Below are 18,969 nucleotides of genomic sequence, written 5' to 3'. Positions count from 1 at the left end.
TCAAACCAAGATGAATTTGCCACCCCCGATCAAGTCATTCCCATATATTATTTGATTCTCTACGCCCCATCTCCCACATGTACCAAGTCCAGATAAAGCCAATATCAACTGCCTACACTCTGATAAAACAGTTTAAAAGTTCTTCATATGACATTTGTTCCTATCTTGACCACCTCGTTTTTTTTGTAGAGAGTAGAATCTCATTGAAATCCCCTATAACAAGCCAGGGAATATTCGGTTCGTCATCTAGATGTCGGAGAAGATCCCAAGAAATACTCTGTCTTCTCTCATCAGTAGCACCATAGAAACCAGCGCATCTCTATTTCTGGCCCTCTAACAAATATGTAATAAATAAATCAATATGCATGTCTGAAAAAGAGCGCAAACTTACATCACAATCTTCCTTTCACGCCAAACACAGTCTACCACAACTTCCCTGAGAGCTAACCTCAATGCCATAATTAAAACCAAAAAACACTTTACTTTCTCCATTCTAGTATTCTGTAACTTCGTTTCAATCAAGAAAATTACAGAAGGGTTTGCGTCATTCAGTAAGTGTCGAATACACCTACATTCCTGAGGTTTCCCTAAACCCTGAACATTCCAACTTAAAAGCTTCATTACGATCGACTGACCTGGATTTGTAGGCCTATCACTAGTCCCGAGTGATCACTCGTAAAAGTTTATCCACTCTCACTTGGTAAAAAAAGAATGTCATTGTCGCTTTGAATTATCTGTCTTCTCAATGGGAAAATTCTCCTCGCTCCCTATCATTATAATATCCTGTGAACTCTGATTTGCCAATTCAACAACACACACTGGAATTTACTAACCACAAACCTAGATTTAATCCACTTCACTAATCTATCATCATTTTTTCCCTGTCCAGTCAAGAATGTGGTATCTCTCATCTCCTCCTCCCGCAACCATGGACTTTGAAGTGCCCCTCTCTGTCTCGGAATAGCTCGCAAAGACTCGTCCCATTGAAAGATGTGTTTTTTCTTATCTTGTAAAACCCGTAGAGGACATAATCCTTCCCTGTGTCCTAACTTCCCACACAGAAAACAAAATAATCATAGTTTTTTATAGCGAAACAGGACATAAGTAGTTTTACCTACAAGAAGCGCAAATTTCTTCTTTCGTTTTAAAGGGTAATGAATGTCAATACTCACCCTAATGCACATGTTCCTTTATATTCGAGTGTAATCACCGAAGTGTTGTACTGAATAAATTTACCTAAGAAATTCCATAATTGAGTAGCCACTCCTTCTGAGGCAAAACTGACTGGTAGATCTTCAATATGAACCCATAAATCCACTGATTGAAGTTGTATTGATTTCAGATCCTCTCTATTTAATAGCCGATGTAAAACTAGCATATGACTATTAAAATACCAAGGGTCATTGCTTTCGATCCAATCTGCGTCAACTGTGTGGTAGAGTCTAAACAGAAATCTCTCATCTCCCAATTTAGTAATTGAAATCCCCCCTATAAAGTGCCATACATTTTCCAATGTATTTCTCATCACCTAAAAATTAATCATACTAGAAGTGTGAAACATACCAACGAAGCAACTCTCACAAGAAAATTTCATAGTTCCTTCACCCGCCTCGATCGTGATAACCTCATCTTTCTCATTCTCAATACGAAATTCACTCAGGGTCTGAATTATCTCCCCCATCACTCAAAACTAGAAAACAGTACGCAACCAACAAACATAAAAACAAAAGCCAATCAAAACACACACAAAACAACAATCCAACGATGCAAACACAGGGGAAACACTCTAAAAAAGGCAGAAACCTTAAGAAACAGGGCAAAACCCTAGGTTCTAAAAGTTAAATTTTTTAAACTTTGATCATGATTATTTTAAATATTTAAACAATTAAATTTTATAAAATATGTAATTAAAAATTACTTGATGGAAGGTTTTTAAAATATTTTTCATACTTTTATTAATAATAAAATTTAAATAATAATGAATCAAAGTTTAAAAAATTGGCCAAAAAAATCAACAATGTAAAGATTTAATGAGACAAATGGAGTAATAAGTTTCACTTATATAACAATAAAACAAATATACATGTTTAAAAATATGAGTTGGGAGCAAGTATATTTGGCTGATTGGTCAAGTTGTTCATCTTTGTTTCTTTATATTCTTTTAGGTCATGTACTCTAGACCCATTAGGAATACCATCTTTCTTTCCCTTAGTTCTTCATTCCCCTTTCTTCTAGGTAGGATTAGAATTAGATAATTTTCAAAAAAAAAATATGAGGGTGTTGGTTATACTATATTAAAAATGTATATATTATATTCAAAAGTTTGTTTTAATTTATATATTATAAAAAATTATGTAAATAATCTCTAGAATAGGTGATTAAAAACTTTCAGTTGACACCTCTCATCTCTCATAGATTGTGGGTTTATTACAATTATGAATTAAATTATTCATTCCCTCCTTCTAAGCAGGAATTGTTCAAAAGAAGAAAAAAATGTATTTTAGTCCAAAATTTTAAAGGTATAGTTAGTTTACTTAAGGTTTCTTTAAGTCCATATCAAATTTGAAACTAGGCGAATTAATATCTCTGGAAAAAAATAAAATTAATTTTTCAATATATGTTTTGAAAATAAATAAATAAGAATGATCTACGTTGGTATTGATATTTTATAATAGTAAGTGAAACATGTCTAATTATGATTGGATAATTTTTAAAATACAATAAAAACAAAAGAATATATAATACTTTTCATAATTTTCAAAATTGTAATAAATTTAAATATTTTTATATTTTTATGTACTCTTTCTTAATTAAATATTTATTCTCATTTTAAATCTAAAAAATAATTAAGAAAAATTAAAGTATAATTTTCAATTAAATATTTATTTTTAATTATACGTTTAATACCTCAACTATTATTATTATTTTTTTAGGTCACTTAATTATTATTATTTTCAAAATTATACTTAAAAGTATACTTTGATTTTATTTTTACCGTTCACCGTTAAAAAATTAAAACTACTGATATAATATTTTTTAAAAAATTAATGATGATATAATATTACCTTACAATGACATATATACATATATCCCGAACTTGGATTCTTTATGGACCATATGCCCATTTGTTGATATCAAAGTCCAAATCTTTCTTTCTTGATAGACCATATGCCCATCAACCTCACCTTTTATCTTGTCAACATCCATTTCATGCTTTTGGTGATAACCAACACACTTGCTTTTCATCATTTAACTTCATTCCCAAAATTTTATAGGAATATTCGTCACCTAAACTGGCAAGATTTTTAGTTTTCTAAGGACAGCTAGGGTTCAACTTGAACTTTAGATCACTGCAACGGCAATGATTTTCGTGCAGGACATGATTACGAGTGAGATAAATCAGCCTCGTTCTTTATGCAGACAAGACGACCAAACTTCACAAATTTCAGAGAAAGTTTGTAAACCAAAAATGCTAAAACGGTAACGAATACCCAATTCTGGGTTTTAATAGTGTCTCCATTCCAAGTTTGAATTGTGCTTTTGATCCCAATCTCAGCTTCAACGCTTCACCCCAACGGTTACTCTCTTTTAACGTTTGGCCTGTTAAGGGTTGTGTTTTTTAAAAGCATAGGCTGCAGCTGTATTATAATGAACAATTCCTCACAAAATGTTTAGTTGATGTTAAAAAATGTTTGTGGTTAAAATCTTTATTTTGGGGCAGCCGTGGTATAATTTTGAGGCAAAAGGAATCGAGCAGCTTTTCTTCCCATGAGAGGGTCCATAATTGTGCAATTAGTGAGTTTGCACTCCCCCGCAAATATCCCACCTTGGGTTAGCTTAGCTCCCACCATCTACCGCACACCGTCATCATCGGCGATTTGACCCAACACCCTATAAACCTATAATGTCCGATATAACACCCTTTGACCAATATTTTCGTAACTAACATCCTTTCGGCTGAGCTGGCACAAAAGTGTGTCCCCGGTAACGCGCTTTACCGGGGTTTACTTATGTGGACGTAAGACGCGTTTCCAGGGATGCGCTTTCCAGCTGATGTGGCGTCACGCTGGAAGGCGTGTTTCAGGGAACACGCCTTTGCTCTTTTTTAATAAAGATTTAATGTTTATTGTTATTATAAATTAGTAATTTATTATGTAAAGTGTTCCGGTTATGATTTAAGAATTGTCGAAAGTATTTTTTAAATGTGTATTAAAGGTGGAGTGAATTTAGGTTAAATTGTTATATGTTTCAGGGAACGCGCCTTTAGGATAATGTTCGATTAAATTGAAAGTGTTAATTACTTGAAGTAAGAGGTAAGTGGAAAATTTAGATAGGAAATACGCATACATTGGGAAATTATAAATATTATAAACAAAAAAATTCATTGAAATAGAAAATGCAATTACATAAGGGTTAACGATTATGTGATGATAACAGAGCTGGACGTTTTTTTCTATTGTGCCCGATGTTTCTGCAATGCCCACATCTTTTTTGTTATGTTGACTTCTCCCGAATATTCATATCACAATGTATTCTAGTGGATTTTTGACAACATGAGTCCCTCAATAGCAACGAATATGGTACAATTATAAGCCAAGTTTGAATCTCATATGGGTCTCTTTCGTTAACTATGGGCGGAAACTCAAATTCATATACCTTGAATACTTGTGAAAGTTGGTATCCAGGATCAACATAATTTTTGTAGTCCAAATGCGAATGTGAGCAAGCTGCAATGGCATGAGAGCATGGATATTTGAGTGCTTGAAAGAAACCACAATCACACCACCTATCTTGCAGATTAACTCTGAAAGAGTTAGCTTCAATCCCTTGAAGAGGACGTGTCATTTCGGTTACACAAAATATTTCACGGGTGTGAGAAAAATTTGTAACCAACATCCTATTTTATGCGGCCATTTTTTTTTTGTAAATCAGCTAAGTCTTGGGTGATAAATATGGCTGTTTTGCATCCAAGTAAGAGCTTGTCCGCCGAGCTTTGCAAATAGTTGACCTAAACGAAAATAAGTCATTTTGACCAATGTTGTGACTAGTAAATAATGCACCCCCTTTAAGGTTGAATTGATTGCTTCAGCCAAGTTGGTTGTCATATGACCATAGCGATACCCCCCGTCATATGCATTTGTCCATATTTCTTTGCTGATGTCCATAATGTACTCACACCCTTTCTTATTTTTGCCAAATAATTCCTGTAGCATAGACTCAAACCTTTGAGGTAAGAGTTCGTAACCTAAGCCATTAGGAATATGTAATAGTTAATATAAAGTATAAATAAGTAATATGAAAATGATTGAAAATTTGGGAAAAAAAGTAACATACCCATGCACACGATTAACTGACATTCATCATTCTTCTTGTATTTTCCATAATAGTTTGCAGCAATATAACGAACACAATAACGATGTTGAACATGTGGAGGTTTCCACATTTGACCTAAAGAGTCTATTGCTACTTTTATCCCGGCTCCTCGGTCTGAAATAATGTATACGCGTTCCCTTGTGACAACATGTAAAAGTAAATTTTTAAGGAAAAAAGCCCAAGACTCAGTGTCTTCTCCTTGAACGAGGGCAAACGCAACAGGAAGAATATTGTGGTTACCATATTGACCACAACCAATAATAAAACTTGCTTGTATTTCCCATACAAGAAAGTACCATCAATTTGGACAACTGGTTTACAATACTTCACTGCATTAATACACTGAGGGTAAGTCCAAAAGACAAGGTAGAATTGGCAGCGATCACGAACCACTCGATCATTAACGTAATGATGTTGAGTTTCGAACTCAACAATTGTCCCGGGATTAAGTCTTTGCATAACATGAAACCAACTGGGCAGCTCGTTGTAAGAGGAATCCCATTCGCCATGAAGTTTGACAATGGCATTTTGTCTTGCCTTCCAAGCTTTTTTATAGGAGACGGTGTACCCATATTGTGATTGTATAGCAGAAATCAACACTGCAACAACTATATGAGAGCTTTGCTTCACAATGGATATAATAACTTGGCAAATAATGTTGGAGTCCAAGTAGAGATGGTCCTGGTTTATACCTCTTGCACAACACGTATGGGGACCATTGTATCTGATTAGTTCCCATAAGTTGTTCTTCCTCTTTCTCTTTGATACACGGACCATCCACTTACATCATTTGTCACGTTGGACACAGTAGAAAACATATTTCTCCATGGTAGATCGATCAACTCGGGAGTGAACTGAGTTATGAATATTGTAACTCTTTATTGCCATCATTGCTTCCTCTTTCAATGCGAACTCCATTCCAATATGTAAATCACCGTCATTGACTGATGACTGAAGTCCATCGTTGCAAACATTATGGAGTTCCAGAAATTCATGCTCGTATATTGCATTATAATCAGCCTCATACATATGTGCAGGAAGTTCGCCTGGTGGTGTATTTATGGGAACGTCATCCTCATCATCATCAGAGTGTACGTTAAACTGTGGTGAGTCAGGTTCAACGAATAATCCCGTTTCAACACCATCTGCACCTAGCTCATGAAGAAGTTCTTCTAGTGGAGATGAGGGTTCCTCAGATAATCCAATATTGAGGTCAAAGAAGTTGTCGCTTGTGTGTCCTCCCCTTGAACTTGAAGTCATTGTATCATGTGGGTTGTGAACAGACTATTGTCTTGATGGCATTTCCATGTGTAAGTCGAAAACAGTGGAAGATGAATGTCTACCCCTTGAAGTATAAGAGATGTTTCCATATGGATTATTGGTGAAGCCATGTGGGTTGAGATCATAAGCAGTTGCTGATGAATGCCTTCATATTGAACTTGATGGCATGGCATCTGGCGTTGGATTTGCCATTAATGATGTGAAATCATTACAAGTCAGTTGCGTCGGGCTATCAACTTGATCAGCTTGATATGCAATGCCAAAGTGAGAGGAATATGAGAGACCACGAGAAGCAGAACCTCAATAAAAGTGGCATACATTTCAATAAGAGATTGTGAACTTCCCATATGAGCATCAACCATCATAGTAACATCATCATCATTGGAAAGCTAAAATGATGTATATGTGAGTGGAAAAAGTTCAGTAGAAAACCTATACTAAAGTGAAGATAGTCTTCTCTGGCCTGCTACACGAATCTTTAACGAAAATTTTGTGATTAACTCCTCAAGAGTGATGTTTCTCTTCAAGGTTAAGGGGATATAATGACCTGATTAAAAAACAACCCTCTATTCAAATTCCTAAATTTCTCCATCATAGAAAACAACAGCAGAAAGATGACTCATTTTCAGAGAATACATTATTGAGATTTTTGAGAAATTTAGAGTATGATATTTTGAAAGCTTGGGAGCTGATTTGTGTTTTGAAAGTTTATAATACGATGCATATAATAATGTCTATAACCAGGGGTACTATTCACGTGAAAGCGTGTTTCAGAACATAAGAAAGGTCACGCCCATGATTGGAGAAGCAGCAGGCATCCACCAATAGCAGTTTTTTTATAATTCGTTGCACAACACATTTCTCTAAAGAGAAATGCCAAAACTGCAGCGCCCCAACTTTATCTTCCATCTTCATCAAAATCAATAAGATGATGCAACCACATACAATGCACCTGGTTGTGAGATTTGTCGGGCATCAATATTCCTCCAATGATTCATAGTATATAAGCCCAAGCACATGCCTTTGCTTGATCCTCAAAAGCATTTTCATTCAAAACTTCAAAATTGGCTTTTAGCCATGACAAAGCTATCCTACCTCCATTGAAATCTCGCGGAGCAGCTCCAAGATACTTCATGCATAATGACTGATAATTACCATCGGCCACACCACACATAATATTTTCGTCAACGGGAAGCCCCAAATGCATCGAGACATCCTCCAATGTAATTGTACACTCTCCACATGGAAGATGAAATGTGTGTGTCTCCGGCCTCCACCTCTCAACTACTGTGAAAATTAGGATAGGTTCGAGTTTGCAACCGCCAATAAATTTTTCAATATACTCGAACCTAGCAGAAGACAGATACGGTAAAATACATGTTGGTGTCGGTATCCGTGGGTTTTTAATAAATGTCTCCAAAATACGATCATTTTCCTAATTAATAAGCATTCCAAAAATTTAAAATTAATATAAATTCATGATAAATTTAAATTAAAAATAATAATAAACATTAACATAAATTTAAAAAAAAAATATTACCATATCACTAAAATATCTGGAGATATGAGTTACATCTAATTGCAGCAGCATTTCGTTTTCCATTATAACGGTAAACAAACAAATATAATTAGCACAAATAATAATTAATTAATTAATTTAAATAAATAATAATTATATAAATATTATTTTAATAAAAAATAATATTTATATAATTATATTAATAAAAATATAACAACTATTTAAAAAATATAATAATTTAAAAATAAATTTTTTACCACTAATAAGAAATTTAAAACTCAAATGAAGGGAGAATTTGAGTTATATTAAAGAGGAAGAGATGTTTTGGTGTGAAGAATGAGGGGGTTGAAGGGGTTTATATAGGGGATGAGGAGAGTGGTAGGTGGGAAAAACGGGTGAGTATTTAATATAATCTAATGGAAGGTGCACCCCGGAAACGCGCCTTCCACACGTGTCAACGAACCCTGTGAAAACGCCCCTTAGGGATGTGCCTTACCCGCGTGGCATCCCAGTCAGCTAAAACCCTATGAAAGCGCGCTCTCAGGGATGCGTCTTGCCCGCGTGGCATCTTAGTCAGCTAAAACCCCGGTAAAGCGCGTTACCGGGGACGCACCTTTGTGTCAGCTCATCCGAAAGGGTGTTAGTTAAGAAAATATTGGTCAAAGGGTGTTATATTGGGCATTATAGGTTTATAGGGTGTTAATTAGGTCAAATCGCCGCCATCACCACTCTTACCGATAGAGATAAATCTAGGGGACGGTTGGAGACAATGTCTTTTAAAAATGTTCAAATTATCACATATTTTAGAATTTTATATGTGTATTTTATTAATGATCTATTTTTACCTATTAAATCTTATAAGTTCAATCTTAATATAAATCTCGTGTTGGCTCATTGAAAATCAATATGCAAATATATATGCAGTCAGCTTATTTTGTCTAACAATGCGAAAGAAGAGGAAAATAAAGTAGGGTGATTTTGTTGACCACATGGTATTTTGTGTGATCGTAATGATTATATGAGTGAAATAATTATAAACAGTTGATGAAATGTTACTATGATCTCGATATGGGAGATATTATCCTTTGATGCAAAAGTTGTTTTAAAGTTATCACCCTTAAATGAATTGAAGCTTGTTTATCAGTAGGTAGCTTTATTCTCCAACATTTGTAACACTCAATCAGTCTAGGGATGGATATGTGACCTGAATCTGAAAGGTTTTGATCTGACTCGATCAGGTTAGGTTTTTTAAAAAAAAAATTAGGTTCGGGTCAGGTCGGATTTTTTTAAAGGTGATGTTCGGATTGGGTCAGATTCGGGTTTAGAGTGAAAAATATATGACTGAACCCGACTTGGAAAAAATAATTTTACCTTGTATATTTGGAAATAATTATAATAATACCCCTCTATATATTATTTTTTCAATTAAGTCACTGTTTTTATTGAATAAAAATAATATTTTTTATTATTTTGGGTTGGGTTGGATTTGGATTTTCTCTCAAAAAATCAGATAGAGTTTGGGTCGGGTTCGGCTTCGGGTATATATTTTTTAGGTCGGATCGGGTCGGGTGAAAGATATAAAATTTTTGAGTCAGATCGAAACTCGACTCATGCCCATCCCTAATTTAGTTCCATTAAAACTTGAAAATCATCTACAAATTTTAAAAATTCTTATAATTAGATTTACATAATTTTTTACTGTTTATTTCTAATCTCGAAAAATTAACGTATTCAAGTTAATTCATTCCTGTTAGTTTTCACTTTGCACTCTTTTATAGCTTATAATTACTCGTTACATTTTCCAAAGCAATTCCACTCTCTTCGTATTGAAGGGTCTAAGTAATTTAATGTTGGGGCCCACATTTCCCTTTTGAGATGACCAAAGTAATCAACGGCCTTGAGCAAATATCAATAGAGAGATCAGTTAATTAAAAGCCCTTTATATAAATTGCAAATAATAATAGACCAAAACATCCAAATCTGAAGCCAAACTGAGAAGGCAGTAGGCACCTAAGAAGCATCTCTGCAGTTCGTTCACTTACCAACTGTTTTCAGCTTCCAAAAACCATCATCTTGTCTGAATCTCCGAGGAAATGGCTGGACTTACGCAACAAAGAAAACCGAGCACGGGAACTTTATTAAACCAGAAGAAGCGACCTCAGCAGAACGACAAGCAGCCGCCTTGGGCGGTTGTCAAAGGCCTTTTCTTTGGCAAACCCCCCCCCCCCCCCCCGACCAGCACCAGCAGCAGCAGAAGCAAAAGCAACAAGTGATGGAAGAAAGTGGGAAGAAATGCAAGAAAATGAGGTGTTCGGGTTCATTATGTAGCAACACAAAGGTGATGCAAAAGCCCGAAGCACCTTCCCCCGAACTCCATAAGAAAAAGGCACCATCATCACTTGAAGCTTCTTCCAGCAGATCCATGAAAGCTCCTCTGCGTGAACTAAATGGAGTAGTTTCACTTTCATCCACCAATTCTTCCCTTTCTTTATATTCAGCACCGGCATCGGCCTCCTCCGTCGGTAGGTCTTTCAGAGGAATGCCATTCAGAAGATTCTCCGGCTGTTACGAGTGCCGAATGGTGGTCGATCCAGTCCTCGGAATGGCCAAAGATCCTTCCTTGAGGACTTCCATTTGCACCTGCACTCAATGTGGTGAGATTTTCATGAAAGCTGAACAAATGGAGCTTCATCAAGCTGTTAGACATGCAGGTAACCATCTTCCCTGCAATTTTAGCATTCGTATGTAAGTTTCTCAACCTGATTTGGCTGCTTCCTCGCTTATTTATCAACAGTATCCGAACTGGGTCCTGAAGACACCAGCAAGAACATAGTGGAAATCATATTCCAGTCAAGCTGGTTAAAGAAACAAACATCCATATGCAAAATAGACCGTATCCTTAAAGTCCACAACACCCCAAGGACCATCTCCAAATTCGAAGAATACCGAGACTCCATAAAATCAAGAGCCACCAAACTCCCCAAAAAGCACCCACGCTGCATAGCCGACGGCAACGAGCTCCTCAGGTTCCACTGCACCACTTTTGCATGCTCACTCGGCCTCGACGGCTCCTCCAACTTGTGCAATTCCATCCCAAACTGCAATGTGTGTAGCATCATAAAGAATGGTTTCAAGGTGGTGCAACAAGTCAACGGAAAAGGAATCCTCACGACGGCAACCAGTGGCAGAGCTCATGATAAGGCGGCCGGAATTGAAGACGGGAACGAAAAGAGGGCAATGCTTGTTTGTAGGGTGATCGCCGGGAGAGTTCATAAGAGCGCGGAAGGTGGCAACACGGAGGATTATGACTCAGTGGGGGGCGACGTTGGGGTTTACTCCAATTTAGATAAGTTGTATGTGTTTAATCATAAGGCCATTTTGCCCTGTTTTGTTGTTATCTATACAGGATTTTGATTTGGGAGAGATGATCTCCTTGTTTCGGATTCTCTATTTCTGTAGCAAAATTGAATCTTTGTTTTGCTAAATAATTAGTTAATTACTGCTTTCAGTTATTGTTCATAAGGTGAAGTTGATTGATGGATTTTGCATTCATGAAATTTTACAATTTTATACTTGAAACGCCTAAATACAGGCTTGTCGAAAGTGAGACATGCAAAGCTAGCAGTGCCATTGAATCGAGTTTAAAAGTGTTCATATTTGTTTAAATTTTTGTTATTGTATTTATTTATTTATTTTTGAAGTTATTCTCGTTCATTCGTTTAATATATTTGTTTAACGCTTATGGACATGTTCGTTTAAAAGCCACGAACATATTCATTTAATGAAAGAGAGAAGACGGACAAAAGCTACAGTGCTAGTCCTCTACATCGCAGCAATTCTAGCTTCAGCTCGATACTGTTCTTGAATCACATTCGGCGGAGTCTAGTAAGTATGACTACCAAACGGTAAACGCCAAGCCAACTTCGCTGGGCCATCAGCCACCTGATTATTCCCTTCACGGAAAACATGAACAATCTGCACCTGCCAGTCCTTTTTCAGTAACGCTCCAATATGCATCTTTAAATGAGAATGCGCCTCCATTCTTCTTCCTTGTCCGAGCATTACATACACATCTTTGCTATCCACCTCCAGAACGACGCGTCTGAAACCCATCTCCCAAGCTAGTCGGGGGCCTACGAACACTCCACACAACTCCATGACTGATCACACGCCAACACTTTTCGAGAATCCACAAATCCATGCACCTGATCAATCATCCCGAATGACCCCCAACAAGTTTGAGAGACTATATTCATTTAATTTTTACGAATATATTCGTTTAGCTTTCTTTAATCTTCCGCAATCAACCTTCTCTTTTACCTTTTTCATTTATAAGTTGAAGAAAAATAGTGAAATTATATCACTAGTCCTAATTTTCTTAGGCTTCATAATTTGAACTCCAAAATTCACATTACATTCAATTTAATCACCATCTTCCCAATATTTAAAATTTAGAAAATTAAAAAAGAAAATGAGAAACAACTATATGATCTAGTAAACGATTTGATAAACAACTTTATTTGTGAACATAAATGAATCAAATATATATTTATTTGTGTTTGTTCGTTTATTAAATGAACATAAAACTTTTATTTATACTAATTTATTTAACTTATAAAACTGTAGTAGAACCAATTCATCAAAATTATGTTAATTTGCACCCTATTTAAAAGCATGTATGATATCATTGGGAAATGTCAACTGATGAGGCACGTTTTTCAACACTGAAATTAAAGCTCTCTCTTTATCAAATAATTTAAGAATCTAAGATTAGATATTTGGTTCAAAGTTCAAACATCAAGCTTCTTATGTTTCGTATGGAACCCAAATAAAATAAAACAATAATGTCTGAAATGGGACAAATTTTCCCGATCATCGAGTTGCACCCATAACTTTGTTTGTCCTCAATGGGGCATTATTTTGGTTACATCAACGTGTGGATTCCATTCCAATTGCTAACGCGCGCCAAACAAAAATATTACTATTTTATTTGCATTAATTACATTTAGAATCTAAATGAATTGGAACTACATCCATGGCTGTAAGAAATACGAAAAACCTGACAATGTTGGTTTTTACTGGAAGTTTGCACTTTGTGTAAGAAGCCGAGTTTAAGAAACAGTCAGCCCAACCCACACCGGCTAGTTTCTGTTCTCTGGCTTTGTGTTTTTAATCTGTTTAATTTCCATTAACAGGTGCCCATGTCGAGTGTCGTCGATTTGTGAGGTTACACTATCCATGTTCATATTTCTTTACATATTCTATATGTTTGACTCTTGTTTTGTACTCATTATCTCATGATTTGAGTTCTATAATGAATGATCACAAAATCATATGTTATTTAACAAAAATATGTAAAGCAACTATTGTATATGAATTCTCGATACAGCTTTGGTAAATGGGTAATTTAGGAGTTGATATTTTTTTTGAAAGATTAGGAGTTCATATTTAACTGATTCAAATTGGATTTTATTTTGATCGAAAAATTAAAAGTACTAATGGAATATTGGTTTAATAAGAAAGATCAAACACGAGAACAATGAAATATGTTTAACCTGTCCCTTCAAAATTCGCGTTTCAATTGCTCTTGAACACCCTATAAATTTTGAAACTGCAAGATTTTGTGGAATATATAAAACCTGCCAAAAATACAGCTAAGGAATAGTACGAGTGAGGGTTTGGCGCCAAGGAATAGAGCGTGGGGAACTTGCTCTCAATCCCATTGCAAGCTTTTTGTAGCTTTCGTTCACAGCTTTTATCAGTTTGGCAGTCGTCGAGAAGAGTAAAAAGCCAAATAAAACCTATTTTTCACCAACTCTATATTCAAATATGTTGACGAAAACGGGTAAAGAAAACGAAAGAACACGAGAATTTTACGAGGTTCGGCAATGTGCTTACGTCCTCGGTGCCTAGGCGGCGCTAGAAGTTTTATTCAATGATCTTTTTAGGTCTAGGTTACTTACATCTCTATTTATAATAGAAAACCCTGGTACATAATTACAAAATCAACCCTGTACCGTACCGCGGGGGCTGCGCCCCCACACCCCCAACCCACATAATTCGTAACCCCACAACGAGACTTTTTATGAGCCATACATAACAAATCTCCACCTTGGCGAATATCCTGCCCCTTGGAAACTTCAATGTGGGTTGGGTTACCTTGCTTCTTTAACAACTCGAAACATTCAACAAGTCCAAGCAATGCTTGAACTTGTCTGTCGTAACTGGCTTGGTGAACATATCAGCGGCATTCTCATCAGTATGTACCTTCTGAAACAAAACCTCTCCAGATGCAACCAACTCTCTGATCTTGTGGAACCTTACATCAATATGTTTAGTTCTAGCACGATACACCTGATTCTTAGCCAAGTGAATAGCACTTTGATTATCACAAAGCAACTGAACTCCACCTTGTTGAACACCCAACTCCTTCACTAAACCAGTAAGCCATAAAGCTTCTTTTGCAGCTTCAGCCGCTGCCATGTATTCAGCTTCAGTTGTAGATAGTGCCACGACAGATTGAACAGTAGACTTCCAGCAAATAGGCCCTCCACCAAGAGTAAACACATACCCTGTCGTAGATCTTCTATTATCCAAGTCACCTGCATAATCTGAATCCACATATCCTACAACCAAAGGGTTATCCCGCTGACTCCCAAAAACAATTCCATGTCCCACAGTACCCTTTAAGTACCGAAAGATCCACTTGACTGCTTCCCAATGTTGCTTACCAGGTTTAGACATGTACTTACAAACTTGACTAACAGCATGAGCTAAATCAGGACGAGTACATACCATCGCATACATCAAGCAGCCAACAGCATTAGAATACGGAACCTTTGCCATATCTTCAGCTTCCTTATCTGTCTTGGGGCACTGTTCTGATGAGAGCTTAAAGTGATTCGCCAATGGAGTGCTAACTGGTTTTGCGCTGCTCATCGCAAACCTTTCTAGCATTTTCTCAACATAACCCCGTTGAGATAGCCGCAGTTTCCTTGAGTCTCTGTCCCTGCAAATTTCCATTCCAAGAATTTTCTTTGCAGCACCTAAATCTTTCATATCAAATTCCTGACTCAATAAAGTTTTCAAACCGATAACATCATCCATGTTCTTCGCAGCAATCAACATATCATCAACATACAGTAATAGAAAAATAAAAGAACCATCATCAAGGCTCTTAACATAGACACAACAATCATACTCACATCGGTTGTAGCCAATCTTGATCATATAGGAGTCAAACCGTTTATACCACTGTCTCGGAGACTGTTTTAACCCGTACAAAGATTTCTTCAATCTGCAAACTAAATGTTCGTTTCCAGGTTGAGTGAAACCTTCAGGTTGCCGCATGTAGATCTGCTCCTCTAAATCACCATGCAAAAAAGTAGTTTTAACATCCATCTGCTCTAAATGCAAATCCCAACTAGCCACCAATGCAAGTACTGCTCGGATTGAAGTGTGCCTGACCACAGGAGAAAAGATTTCATCATAATCAACTCCTTTCTGCTGTGAAAAACCCTTCGCTACCAAACGAGCCTTGAACTTCTCCCCCTCTTTTTCTGTTACTGCTGGTTTCTTCTTATACACCCATTTGCAACCAATCGGCTTCTTACCCTCAGGAAGGGGAACTAACTCCCATGTGCGATTGTGATTCAAAGACTCCATCTCCTCAACCATGGCTGCCATCCACTTGTCGTTTTCCTGACTAGTAACGGCATCATGAAAAGTAACTGGATCATCACTGCTAACAGTAAGTGCAAAAGATACCAAGTCTTCAAAACCCAATCTGTTCGGAGGCTTTATATTCGTCCGTCTCACCCTGTCTCTGGCGAGACTATAATCCTGCAAATCATCCGTAGTGGAACCACCAGAAGTCGGTTGAGAAGTTTCTGGTTTCTCAACTGGAAACTGCTCGAAATCTACCACTGTCGTGTCTTGCTTCTGCTGCAACATAGACTGTTCATCAAAAACGACATCTCTACTAATCACAACTTTCTTCGCAACTGGATCCCAGAACTTGAATCCTTTGACACCTTTCTTGTAACCCAGAAAAATACACTCCTTCGATTTTGCATCAAGTTTGGATCTCTCATCAGCAGGTACATGCACATAAGCAGGACAACCAAAAATCCGTAAGTTATCAAAACTAACATCATGACCAGTCCATACCTCTTCTGCAACTTTCCCAGCCAGCGATGCCCTTGGCGATCTGTTGATAAGGTAACACGCCATGTTAACAGCCTCAGCCCAGAAGTGTTTGGGAAGCCCCGCATTCAACCGCAAACATCTGGCTCTTTCATTCAACGACCTGTTCATTCGTTCCGCAACACCATTCTGTTGTGGTGTCTTGCGCACTGTAAAATGCCTCTGAATCCCATGCTCCTTACAGAATTGTAGGAACTGTGAATCTGTGTACTCCGTACCATTGTCAGACCGCAAACACTTGATTTTTCGTCCTGTTTGGTTTTCTACCTCAGCTTTCCACAGCTTGAACTTCTCAAAAACTTCAGATTTCTGTTTCAAAAAATACACCCAAACTTTCCGTGAAAAATCATCAATAAAAGTAACATAGTACCTAGATCCACCCAAAGACGATGTCGTGGAAGGCCCCATACATCAGAATGCACATAATCAAGAATCCCTTGAGTTGTGTGCTTCGCAGTCTTGAAACGGACTTTAGTCTGTTTACCAAGAACACAATACTTGCAAAAGTCGAGCTTACAGCTTTTGACACCATGCAACAAGTTTCTCTTGTGTAATTCTGCCATACCACGTTCACTAAGATGAGCAAGGCGCATATGCCACAATTTTGTCGTATCATCACAGGACTCAACAGAGTGAACTCCACCTGCAACGGTACTCCCTAACAATCTGTAGATATTCCCTGCAGTCATCTTGCCTTTCATCACAGTCAATGCTCCTTTAACAATCCGAATGGTTTCCCTATCCTCGTCAGCCTTAGGGATAAAACCATTCTTGTGCAAAGTGCCCAAGGAAATCAAATTCTTCTTCAAGTCTGGGATATGTCGAACACCACTCAACGTCCGAACGGAGCCATCGTGCATCTTAATTCTGACATCACCAATACCAACAATATTGCAACATCGATCATCACCCAAATAAACCGAACTAGAATTAACCGGCCTGTATGTCAAAAACCATTCCCTATTTGGCGTGATGTGATAAGAACATCCAGAATCAAGAATCCAAGCATCCGTCAATTGTGTCGTTGAAATAGAAAGCATATCACCCTCACTGCAATCAGAAGTATCATCCTCGACCACGTTCACAGACTTGGATGAGCCATCACGCTTCTCATCGGTCTGCTTTTTCAACTTCGGACAGTCTCGCTTCATATGTCCCGCCTCCTTGCACTTGTAACAGTGAATCGTCTTCTTATCCCTGGATTTGGATCTGGAATTCCGCTTCCCGGACCCTGCCTTCTCTGGCTTCCGTCCACGATCTCGATTACCCTTGACATATAAGCTATCGGCTTGAGAGCTTTCCCCTACATTCTGCTTCCGCTGGTTGTGAGCCAACAAGGCTGCAGTAATCTCCTCAACATTGATAGTCTCTTTCCCATATGTAAGAGTAGTCACCATGTGTTCGTAAGAGGGAGGCAACGAACACAACAGTATCATCGCTCTGTCTTCATCCTCAATTTTCACATCAAGCCGAGCCAGATCAGAAACGATTTGATTGAAGACATTCACGTGTTGCGCCAAATCGTGATCGTCCTGCATCTTCAGCCCATACAACCGCTGCTTCAGATACAGTTTTATCGTTAAGGATTTGGACATAAACTGACTTTCCAACTTCCTCCAAATTTCGTCTGGAGACGATAGATGCATGACGTGATACATGACCTCGTCCGCCAAGCATAATCGTATGGTTCCTGCCGCTCGCTGCTGCAATTCTTCCCAATCTTCCTCATCCATCGACGCCGGCTTTGTAGATCGCAAAGCCTTCAAGATCCCTTGCTGCGCCAATAGATCCTTCACCCTCGTTTGCCATAATCCGAAGTTACCCTGACCATCGAATTTCGCGACTTCGAATTTTGCTCCTGACATCTGATACCAATTGTTGACGAAAACGGGTAAAGAAAACGAAAGAACACGAGAATTTTACGAGGTTCGGCAATGTGCTTACGTCCTCGGTGCCTAGGCGGCGCTAGAAGTTTTATTCAATGATCTTTTTAGGTCTAGGTTACATCTCTATTTATAATAGAAAACCCTGGTACATAATTACAAAATCAACCCTGTACCGTACCGCGGGGGCTGCGCCCCCACACCCCCAACCCACATAATTCGTAACCCCACAACGAGACTTTTTATGAGCCATACATAACAAAATATATATATATTATATATATGACATTTATTTTTTGTTATATATTTGAATACGAGCATAAAGTAAGGCTCCAATTATAATAGAAGTTTTTTTTTAAAAAAAAGTCGAATATGTAATATAAATTTGTTCAAACATATACCATATTTGATGGTAGATAAGAAATTAAAGGTGAGAAATGCTATTCATGGAGCATGCACACTCGGGGAGTTTGGAAGGAAAAGAAAGCAACGTAACATGAGAGAATAATAAAGGGGTATGTCTATAGGATAGTGAACCACAGCATTATAAGCGTGGTATTTGAGACTAGACATTGCAAAAGCGAAAGCGAAAGTGAAAGCGAGAGCGAACAAGAGGTGGGGGAATTCTAGGACTTTGATTTATGGCACTAAACAGTGGGAAAGGCAGGCGTGGGGTTCACAAGCCTGACCTTGTTAGAAGCCTCTTTT

At 37.5% G+C, this 18,969-nt stretch overlaps 1 protein-coding gene across 1 annotated transcript; it reads left to right on the top strand.

The window, feature by feature from the left end:
- The first annotated feature begins 8,539 nt into the window (after positions 1-8,539).
- LOC120152120 lies at positions 8,540-11,587 on the top strand. Its single transcript, XM_039164408.1, has 3 exons — positions 8,540-8,568; positions 10,229-10,884; positions 10,968-11,587. The coding sequence occupies exons 1-3, from the start codon at positions 8,540-8,542 to the stop codon at positions 11,585-11,587; spliced, it is 1,305 nt and encodes a 434-aa protein (XP_039020339.1).
- Positions 11,588-18,969: the final 7,382 nt, after the last annotated feature.

The sequence above is a fragment of the Hibiscus syriacus genome, unplaced genomic scaffold (genome assembly GCF_006381635.1).
Source record: "Hibiscus syriacus cultivar Baekdansim isolate YM2019G1 unplaced genomic scaffold, ASM638163v2 tig00002840_pilon, whole genome shotgun sequence".
NCBI lineage: Eukaryota > Viridiplantae > Streptophyta > Magnoliopsida > Malvales > Malvaceae > Hibiscus > Hibiscus syriacus.
This window is presented reverse-complemented; position numbering and strand designations above follow the sequence as displayed.

Excerpts from the sequence above, each read along its gene's own strand:
- LOC120152120 (XM_039164408.1), top strand. The coding sequence starts at position 8,540 with ATGAGGAGAGTGGTAGGTGGGAAAAACGG. Across the intron at positions 8,569-10,228 it reads GTGGTAGGTGGGAAAAACGG|CTTCCAAAAACCATCATCTT; the intron begins GTGAGTATTTAA and ends AACTGTTTTCAG. Across the intron at positions 10,885-10,967 it reads TCAAGCTGTTAGACATGCAG|TATCCGAACTGGGTCCTGAA; the intron begins GTAACCATCTTC and ends ATTTATCAACAG.